This window comes from Labrus bergylta, chromosome 2 (genome assembly GCF_963930695.1).
Source record: "Labrus bergylta chromosome 2, fLabBer1.1, whole genome shotgun sequence".
NCBI classification, from domain to species: Eukaryota; Metazoa; Chordata; class Actinopteri; order Labriformes; family Labridae; genus Labrus; species Labrus bergylta.
The window spans coordinates 21,871,188-21,882,249 of record NC_089196.1 but is presented as its reverse complement, the minus strand read 5'-3'; the positions used below and the strand labels follow the sequence as shown (position 1 = coordinate 21,882,249).

At 39.7% G+C, this 11,062-nt stretch overlaps 1 protein-coding gene across 5 annotated transcripts in view; it reads right to left on the bottom strand.

Moving 5' to 3' along the window:
• Nucleotides 1–268: 268 nt before the first annotated feature.
• Nucleotides 269–11,062, bottom strand: part of slc20a2 (solute carrier family 20 member 2) — a 48,293-nt gene continuing 37,499 nt past the window's right edge. For 3 of the 5 annotated variants that reach the window (XM_020643901.3, XM_065948874.1, XM_065948869.1), the window contains exons 10-11: nucleotides 8,816–8,900; nucleotides 269–5,668 (exon numbers count right to left, since the gene is read on the bottom strand). In XM_020643901.3, the coding sequence (XP_020499557.1) occupies nucleotides 5,504–5,668; nucleotides 8,816–8,900 (250 nt within the window). In that variant the 3' untranslated portion in view covers nucleotides 269–5,503. Of the gene's footprint in view, nucleotides 5,669–8,815; nucleotides 8,901–9,635; nucleotides 9,721–11,062 lie in introns of all 5 variants that reach the window. The other 2 variants (XR_010664836.1, XM_020643906.3) reach the window with 2 other exon arrangements.

The window sequence follows — 11,062 nt, the reverse complement described above, 5'->3', positions numbered from 1 at the left end:
GGGATTCAATGTTTACTTCTTACAAATACCGGTACAGTGGCCAACCTTAAAAAAATGTATAAAAGTACAAATTTGGCTTTAATTATTCAAGGAATAAGTAGTTATTTTGATACAGGGTCAAGATATGATGTATGTTTATGTATGTAAACCACAAGAAATATTTTATTACAAACAGAAAAGGAAAGAATAGTAAAATGGTTTCAGAGGACAATTTACAATGTTTTTCACTCATACACATCCTTTCAAAATAAGACACGACTCAGTGGGATTAAGGTAGTCTTTGTAATTTTAATTCCCATAATTTAGTTTAAATGCAGACATTTTTTTCACTGAAATCTTAAATAAAACATTACAGTACGATATATGCAAATCAGAAGAGTTTTAAGATTTTGTAGAAGCAGGCTACAGTTCTTTTGATTTTTTTTTTTTTATTATATTTACTTTGTATTTACTTTGCAGGACCGGACAGTTAAATAGCAGTAAACAGTAAAAAGACAACACAGAGCTGTAAAGCCTGCAGGCCAGCCAAGGAGCACATTCTATTACAAAACAGACCAGAGAACTAGAGACAGCACGCCACATCCAGATGAAGGTCTGAACTGATGCCCCTCCACCTCATACAAGCAGGAGGGGGCGCTATTACACCAGCGCAGGTGGAGCTACACACCACAGAGTGACAGCGATGTAGTTTCACCTCGACAAGAAACAGCTTGTATTGCACATCCAGGGAGAAAGAAATGGCACATTCTGTTTCTCTAGTTTCTCTCTACAAAGGTTACAAAACAGTTATAATGCAAGAGAAGCACAGTTACTCCCTCAATGGCAATCACACATTTCATTGATTTGTAGTGATCAGTTGAAACGGACTGGTCTAAAATGCTGTCCCTCTCTACGGGGAGGGAAAGTGTCAAACTACGCCCTCTAGTGGCGACCTTCAAATCTCACAATTTATAATCGCAAATTTTATCTGTCGAATCATTGATATAATTGGCCAACGAACAATGAACTTTCAATAACATTGTTGTACACTTCCGGGTAAAACATGCTAAGATTCATGTGTTCAGCATAATTAAAAGGACATTAAAATCCCTTTTTTAATCATTTAACTTCTTACTATAAATATGTGTCTGACATGAACACATTCTTTTATCCTTAAGTTTAGAAAGGAACAGTTCTCTGTGTTTTTTTTCCTTTATTCTCCCTGTGCTGATTTTAAAGGGGTGGGGCATGAATGATAAAATGTGACATCACTTTTTTTGTGCACCTATCAGAGTTTTCCATCAGGGCTAATTGGAGTCACAGCATTGTGTCCTTACGTCAGCTCAAAATTCTTTGAGACACAATTAGGATGAGGCACATTAGCAGAGTAATTGAGTGTTTATTTAAAAATATATTTATTATTTGTTATAGTTGCTCTTTAGTAATTGATATCTAAACAGAATTATTTGATTTAAATGTTTTGACGAGCGTTATATGAAGGAATGCTTCTTCAATATTATGAAATGTAGCATTAGTCCTTTCACAAAAGTTGAGACAGGATAGTGTGAGCCATATTTAGCAGTTATTATTGCTGCCACTTGAGGGTGACTTTAACTTTCCCTTCCTATCTTGAGCAGTGCATCCCTTTTGGCCTATCAGGACTGAGAATGAATGAAAAAAACAATTTAAAAAATGAAAGTGTGAGTTACAAAGGGGCGCCTGCAGAGCAGTGCTGTTACAGCACACACCAGATCCATCTGAGGGGGGTGACGTCAGACTCATTTAATGTTTGTTTTAAACCGTTTATTTAAGAGAGAAAATCATCATGTTTCCTCTGAAAAACTAACATAAGATGACAGAGGTTTCTGTTGTAGTTTAATGTTTGTTTGTTTTTTTACTATTGTTCTGGATGGTAACCAATTATTTCCTTGATCATTCATAACAGTAATGAATAAATGCTTTTGTTAGCATTCACTTACAGCATCAACAATGAGCTGTATGTGCACTCTTTGCTAAGACTCATTGTAGTTGTTTCACACTAATTATGCATAATTATTATTATTTTGGATAAATGAGAGAGTGCTTAGTAGTTTATGCCTCTTTATTTTACAATATGACCAACAGTGTCTTTTTTTATTTTGCGTTGGTAAAAATATTCTTCAGAATTCAAAGTTTCTTGAACTGAAGCTAAGCAGCTAGTTGCTCGCTGTAGGAAGAGAAAAAGGGCTGGCTTATATATTTCTGTGTAACTGCCATCAAACAATGTTGTTTCTCTTAGAGTTCCTGTTATCAAACAGTCTTGAGCACATTATTTTATTGTCTTTGTGACTTGAGGTCACAACAGTTTTTGTTCAGAAATTAGAAGTTCGCATCAGCTGACATATTAAGACTGATTTACAAAGTGTTGTTTTTGGGAATCAAGGCCAGACCTTTAGTGTATTCTGAGATTTATATTTCAGTTAATTCCTTTCTGGTAAATTAAATGTAAAAGCATACAAAGAGAGTTTGAGTACACCAGCTCTGCACGCCCCCCTGTAACACACAGCGGCAGAAAGAGTGAAAGGGTATGAGCATCAAGAGGGGTTACCTGCCAAAACAAGGAAACAAATGTCCTCACAGTCCAGTTATCAAGTTTAATGTTTCAATTTTTTCAGCTACAAAGATTTGGCTTCTTGATTTTGCATTCAGTGAGCAATTGTCCTGGTTTTAGCAAGAAGCCTGTCCTGCTCCTCTAACAGCTCATGATCGAAGCAGTAGGGAAACAAAATTACAAAGTGTTTTCATCTAAAATTCAAAAATAAAAATGGTAAATTTAGAAATCTGATCTATTGGCAACCGACACGTCAAATCTACATGTTAGAAGAACACACTGGGCTGACAGAGGAGGTGTGGCACATGGCACCAGCGAGGCGAGCCACCCTGTGATAAGACCTTTATCTCAGCATCACTGCGATCTGATAACAGCTAACATCCCTGTTACTGTTCCCACAGTGTGTCCTCCAAAGTGTCTGGAAGCTCGCCCAGGTTAAAACTCAGATATGGTAGAAAAATATATATATAGTCTTGATGAGATTTCTCTACTCATTCTCTTCACTACTGAATTGCACCCATATAGGTAGAGTTAACACATTGTACTGTAGTAGTGTAAAGTGACAGGGTCATGATCAACACTACTAAAACAAAAACGAGTCATTGCGCGCACACTTTCTCTCGCTCTCTCTCTCGGCCTCTAGACACTTCAGGTTATTATTATTTTTTTACTTGCACTTAAAAATTCATGGTTAATAGTTTGTCTTTCATTGGCATCATTAGGCAACAGTTTTTTTTCTGATACTCTACAATATGGTTACGTTGTAAACACCACAGTACTTAGTACATTTACTGTATCTGCACAAAGTAAAACACAATGTTACAAGGCAAGTGGCTACTTAAGCATAGATTTGTTCATGAGACAGAAAAAAAAAAAAAGGAAAAAAAAAAGGAAACACACCACAAGAACAAAAAACAACAACCTTGAAACACCTGACATCGAGTTTGTTCAAATAAAAATAGCTTTAGACTTTGTTCATCTACAGGTCATGTGTGACCCTGTTAAAAAGCTGGTGATGATCAGTACTATTCTTTCCCAAGATACCGTCTTCATTTTGTGACACGAGCGGCTTCGATTCAGGCTTCGATTCAGCCCTCAACTCGACCCTTAGACCTAACCTTTAGCACTTAGATTGAAACACAGGTGATCAACAGACTAAATGCTTCTACGCTTCAAACAACGCCTGCCCATTTGTGAGGAGCTACACACGTGGCTGGGGTTGAATCTCCTCTGTTCACTCCCCTGCATATCTGGCTGGAGTTTTAATACAGTGGTTCGTGTTTGATATGACAAATGAGCGCTGTCTGACAGGACAAGGCTTCAACTTTCATACCTCAGATTTGTCAAAATGAGGGGGTTACAAGACGAAGGTGAAGAAACAGATCAACTCTGGACTGAAACATGGGTGGGGGATCTGTAACGACCCGAGCATGGACAGTGTAGAGGTCAATCATTGGCAGGGAGGCTTTGATATGAGGAAATGACTCCAGTAGCTGAGCTTAATGTATGAAAACAAAGGCATACGGATGAAGATATGTGAACATTTTCTGGGACCTTAACTGTGTTTTTGTCCTTTTTCTTTTTGGCTTCTGCTGCACCTAATTCTACTTTGACGAGTCGCATCCTTTGCATATTCATATCCAAAAATCGCTTTAAAATTTTCCCCAGGAGGAAATTTTAAACGAAAGATAACTTTGTGCTGAAACCTTTGACTGGACTGATACCATTAAACAGAAGGGGCGGAGTATCTACGGTTTGCTGTCTTGTGATCAGGATTGATTCATTACTTTAAAGTTGTTTGCAACATCTGCAAAATAGCAGCTTGCCAAGTGTGTGTGTGTGTGTGTGTTTATTTAGTGTGTGTACGTGTACTCTGGGATGAAAAAAATACTCTATGACATCATGAAGATGTGACCGTAATCCTCCCCTACTCCCACCCCCAAAACTCTGTAAGGACATTATTTACAGTACAAATTACAGTATAATACATCATTAAAAAATATGAGATCCATCTCTAAAAACATACAGGAGCTCTTGACAAAAAAATCAACTCTTTAGCAAATCAGGTTTCTATGGTATCATGTGGAGAATAAAAAAAAGCAGAGTGACAGTCCCACTACCCCTCTCTGAGGTGTCCTTTCGTTTGGCCCTAGTTGTTCCTGGCTAGCATGTTTCAAAGTGAAATGATTGATGGGCTGGTTGACCACACGCACATCTTTTCTTCTTCCTTTTTTTTTTTTTTTTTTAACTTTAAAGCAAGCCGCAATACAACAAATCACACTCAGTCCAATATAACAATATGTACAGGGTTATTTTCTGGCATTTCGGAACAATAATAATGAGCACTTGACCAGGGATGCTACCTGGATTAGCAGGCAGGATGATGTCATCTAACTGCAGGCATGTTTTATTGTGCAGGGTTTGTTGTTTTGTTTTTTTTAAAGTCATGTGCTGATCTGAATTTTCTTTTTAAACTCATGATTTTTTTTTTTTATGAAAAGACAGAAAGTGGCTGCCACTGCTTTTGAGTAAACCATAATTCTTGTTAAAGGTACTGGAATCCCCCTATTATTGTCATATGTACAGCAGATTGAATGGTATGGTGAACACTCTGGTTGCACACACTTTCTTATGCACCCGAAACGAGAATAAATAAAAACCGATCAGAAACTCGTATGAGTCAAAAAAGATCTCTGGACTACGGAGCCAGGCAGCATATGAACCAACTCTCCTCACATACTCAGTACAACCAAGTCCCTCTGTAAACCACTGCAGCTCCCTCCCTCTCCTCTTCTTTCCTCTGCATCACCCTCGCTCTTTCCCTCTCCTCTTTTCCTTTATCTGCACCCACGACACTCGAGCTATGATTTTTACCCAAGTCTCCCTTCTCTGACTCTCTCTTCCTCCTCTGTACTCCCTCCTGGCCGTGCGCCCTCAGACATAGGGCAGGATGCCGTAGACGAACAGGGCCATGACGGCGGCACTGAACAGGCCGGCCACTGGCACTGTGACGAACCACGCCAGGAAGATGTTCCTGAAGAGGCGCCAGTCCACCCCTTTCTGGGAACGGATCCAACCCACGGCGACGACCGAGCCCACCTGGAGGCCGCAGCCAGAAGGGAGGAAAGAAAACAATCAGAGGCAACACAGAAAAAGACAACATGAAGAGCTGCAGGTTGTTCAGGCTTTCTTTAAGATAGAGGGCTTTTATAGAACTGATCATTTGTACTATATCTGCTTGTTTCTCTGTCTACTTCTTACACATACTTAATGTTTAGCCGTTATTCCTCAATCTAGTTTTAATGGACCTGGCAAGTGTCAAATTAAATTAGCACTGGGACTGGTTGAAAATATACTTTATGTTGAAGGCCCTAAAACAAAAACATTAAGTATCAGGGGTGGAGGAACTACCAATAACAGAGTTAAAAAAAAATACTGTTTCAAATTCTACTGAAGTTAAAGAAAACATCCATTTTCTTCGATCAACATAAGCTCAATGCAGTTGGAGCAGGATTTTTGTAAAATCCAACCGCATTAGAAGTCTGACGCAGTGATTGTACCTGCCATAAGTGAAAACATTTCTGGGCATCAACATTTGGACAGTGGGTGTGTAGCTCCCAGCCAATGACAGCCCACAGCGTGAGGTCGGGTCTTTATGAAAACAAAGTAACCATGTGCTTTTTCATTAGCAGGCATCCATGCAGCAGGTACTGCTATCATTGATCAGAGGTGTAGTGCTGTGTTTACAAACCCAAACCTACAAATCCAACAAATCACTGAGTTACACACGTGATTTAAACACACAAAGTACCCCTTTTCATAACAATGCCTTGTATGTATATATTTCTGTTAACTTTTATTGTTAGAAATAATCAGATTATTAGATGATTACATTTAAAGTACTCCAAACCCCTGCTTAACTGACGTACTGGAGTTTTTGTTGACTGTGTTACATCCTAACATTGAACATTTTACATGTAAATATATCAAAGGCGCTAAAAAATAAAGCCTGAACCCAACCTACAGCTTTTCAGGACCAGCTTAGTCAAATGTTTTTGAGTTAGTTAGAGCAAGCAGAATTATATCTAAATAACAGAAGTATAGTGTGGAAATCCAAAATGAGCATGTCTGGTACATATACATGTACGTATGTATATACGTCGCTTTGGATAAAAAGCGTCTGCTAAGTAAATTGTAACATCAAACTACTGATTTTGTCTTCTTTTAATTCTGAAACATACACTTATTTAGAGGTTTTTTTGTTGGTTTTGCTTTTCAGCTATTTCTGCTCATGTTAGACGTCCACAGTTCTCTCACCTTTATTCCAGAAATCTAATCAGAATTCAAACTCATCTGGTCATGTGTCATGACATTTCAGACACCTCAGTGCGTTGGAGTGGTCTGTGCAGTGACTGGTTTCAGCTCTGTTTGTGACACACCCGGGTGGGCGGAGTTAAACTGTGCCTGCTCTTATACGGCCAGAGAAACATGACATGCCTTCTGTCACACTCACCACTAAGTGTGGGAAGGTCAGGTCAACAGAGACAGGCGCGTTTGTGGTCTATAGGTTAGTCATATACAAGGTTACATACAAATATCTTCCTGGAAGAAGATGTTAAAGTGGGCCACTGTCATACTTATCAGAAAGTATCTCAGAGTATTGTCTTGATAATTACATTGTTGTGAAAGAAGTCTATCGAAAGCCTCTGTGGGAGTAAATCTGAACACAGTGGTCAGGATGTCTGTTTAGAGCCAGTAGTAGTATTCCAGGCATGCAGCAGAAAAGCCTGAACTCTGTGTGACCTCTGTGTTTGTGCTGCTAACTGCCTGAAGAGCTTTTGAAACAACCAGTCATTGCACATAAACCAACTTCAGGCGCCCCAAACAGTCGAGCTGGGCATCCATTTAGTTTGATCTGAACATGAAAAAATAAAATCCCTAAAGCAAATGGTCACTCTGAGCTGGAACCAAATGGATGCCCATCACTCAACACACACTTTCTCTCTCTCACAGACTTCTGGATGATGTTCACAGATGTTGTTGGCTACTCTCTTAAAATGTGAATGTTGCTTTTATGATCAGTAATTTGAGGTGAAAGCCTTCAAATGGAGAAAAAAAAACAAAAACAAAGTGGATTTTTATCTGTAAAAATAAAAAAATCAAGACTTCATCCAGCAACATCTGTGGATCCACCAGACAGACACTAAATCAACCAATATCACCAGCACAGTCAGAAACCTCTACCCATCAGTATATTAAGCATTTTGACAAAGCAGCTGATTATGTGAGGTTTAAGGGAAGAGACAGGGGTATGTGGAGATGAGAAATGAAAGTAGATATTAATAGCCATGTTGACGTTTAGACAGATTGATCACCAACAATTTAACACCAGTTTTGAGTCTTGTGCAGTTTTCTCTACAGCAGATTTACAAGTTTGAATCTAAAACCTAAAAACACATTTTCAGTAACTTGTGTCTTTTAATGTTTTCACAGTTGATATTGTTTTGACTTGCATCACTATCATGATATACAAAATATTCATGACAATGCATCTGATATACTCATTGCTAAACCTTCTCCATACAAAACAATACCACATTTAAAAGTTAAGTGTGAACTGTTCAAAAATGATCTACATTTTGAGAAATACACTTTTTTGCTTTCTGACTTTGAGACTTAAGAGAACATCAATACCGTACAAGGCTACAGCTGTCTGACAATTGCCTTAAGATAGCAGAAAAACACAGGTAGCCCTTGCTCTATCCAAAGGGACCTTTGAAGCCAACTAATTAATTTGTAAGATTTCTTGTGTTGAATCCTTAAGAAGAACAGAGTGTGAAAAAGCCAATTTACTGGTTTTCTGGAAATGAAATATCACCTGTAAGAGGTAATTCTAGAAATCTGTGTAAGAGTGGATACAACACAGAAGATGTAGGTGGTGAAGAAGGATGACTTTCCCTGTTTTTAGTCTTTTTATTTACATGCTTCTGGTTGTAGCTTCATATTCAACACCAGCCACAAGACTATGGTTTAGTATCTAATAACCTTACACATAATTAATCAAATATTCTTGATTAAATAAAACAAAGTCACCAAAATCTTGCTGTCAGAGGAAAACTGCACGAGAGGTCAAAACAGAAACTCCAGGAGCTGTGATTGGCTCTGGTGATTGAAGGCTACAGGTGAAGCAGTGAAGTGGAGCTCTGGGAGGGCTCTACACGGCTTCACTACCAATGACTCCAATACCTTGCAGTGGGTGGAGCTTATTGGGATGCCCACATTTGATGCAACAAGCACTGTTAGGGCACTCATTACTTCAATGCAAAATCCGCTGTAAAGACAGATGAGTGGAGACACAGAGAGAAAGATGGAGAGGGAGAGGTAAGAGTGCTGTAAACAAGTTGGACAGGTGGGGTGTTGGCGGGCTGGTGGGGGCGGGAGAGGGAGTCTGCTTGCAGGCAAGCACAGGAGGGTGGATGACCCACACAGCAAACCATGCCAGTGCTGAGAGGACAAAAAAAATGGAGAACAGTTGTTGGAAATGAAACAGAGGATGAGACACCATGTCGATGGGGAGGGGGGGGACGAGAGAGGGGTAGGGCCAGGAGGGATCTGCATTTCTTTCAGCCTTGATCCGATGTTCCTGCAAAAAAAAACAGGGGAGAGGGGCTGCACACTGCTGCCCGGGGCCGTCTCATGCAGGCTGGATATGGCTTATAGTTTGATTGTCTTTGAACAAACTTAAATAAAAAGGTAAGGATTGTCAGATGTGGAGAACTAATGGACGGCTCCTGTTTATAATCACTTGCTTCTGGTCTTCATTGTTCAGTTGCTACCGTTCTTACCAAGTTATTTGCTCATGTGAAAAATAAAATCATCAAGTTTTTTTTTAAGAGACTGGATCAACTTTTAACAAGGACCTTATGTTAAGTATTGTGGATGCGCCCACTCCCAGTTTTAAATGATTAAGCCTGAAGCCCTAGGAGGCAGTGTGAGCTCCCTCTCCCCTGGAAACACCTGTAGGGGGGAGTTGAGAGGCCAGATGGGGTGGGCCGCTCGGTCATACCTTGCAGTGTGTAGTACTGACAGGGATTCCGATATTGGAAGCCAACACGACAGTGAGTGCAGAAGCCAGTTCAATAGTGAATCCACTGTGGAGGAGGAAGGGGAGAGGAGGGGGGGAAGCAAAGAGACATCTTAAATTCTAATGTCTGGGACGAGCTGCTGACGGCACATTCTTCACACATCCACTACAGCAGAACAGTGAACAGCTCTTTGAAATACACACAACAGAGAAAATATATGGAAATCACACACCGTCCCTCAAACACACTCACACTCACACACACACACACACACACACACACACACACACACACACACACCAGTACATAATAAAGAAAATCTCCATCATATTGGCAGGTAGTTCATAGAGTTCATAGAAAAAGAAAAGAGTGAGAAAATGACTTGTAAGTGGATCATTAGCAGGTAGTTCTGCAGCTTCCTACTTCATAAAAACAAGAGCTGTTAAAACGTTCAGCAACACAGAGGTAAGACTCTAAAGGACAGATAATGTTTACAGCTTATTCACTAACATGAACAAAAAAAAAAACATTTCCCTTAAGTGGCTGTTGTGGCCAATCCATTTCACGGAAGTGTTTTTATCATTTGACTTGAGTGGATCTTGAACGAGTGTGCTCTCTCTGTGTTTGAGGAAATAAATAATAAATAATGAAGACGGCACAGACAGATGACCACAGGCTGAAGAGGTTTAACAGTGGCTGTCCTCCACATGGCTTCAAGAATGTGCTTCGATTGTGAGAATCTGAGCATCTTGCCTGACTGATCTGATCATCTTCATGAAGTAATCCTTATTTAAGGATTTTTCTACAAATTCTTTGCTTTCAGTAAAACTCTTGTCTGATCTCTCTTTAACTTCTACCCACCTTTAAGGATTGTTCTAGGTGTATTCATGTAGCTACTGTTTGTCCTTTTTTAAAACAGCCCTTTGCCCTGTGACTGTGTTGCTTTCCTTGATGCAGTTTAGGTTGGCTTTTAACACAATGGTCAGATACTTAAGGAAAAAAAAAGTAAAGTTAAACTTTCCTGTCTGTAATAATAGTTAACACTTAATTGTCGGTGATGAGATGAGCACAGGGGGTGTTTTATTTTGAAAATCCACCTAAATAAGCGTGCAGTTCCTGTCTCAGAGTTCCTGCTCGGCTCATCTGGGCAGCTCGAGGCGGCATAGACAGTAGCCCCATGAAAAATAGACAAGGGATATATTTTTAGTGGAGCAGAGTAGATAGATTCATCTGGAAGCAACAGAAGCGTTAACAGCGTGCCCATGATCAGCACAGAAGGGACAGAACTCAGACACGGGCTGTGGAAGATTCTGACAAGGAGATTTTCAGTCAGAGAATCTTTGGTGAACGTCCTCACCAATCTCTCCATTGACTCATTTGCTGTGAGATCTTTGTTGAATGCAATCTA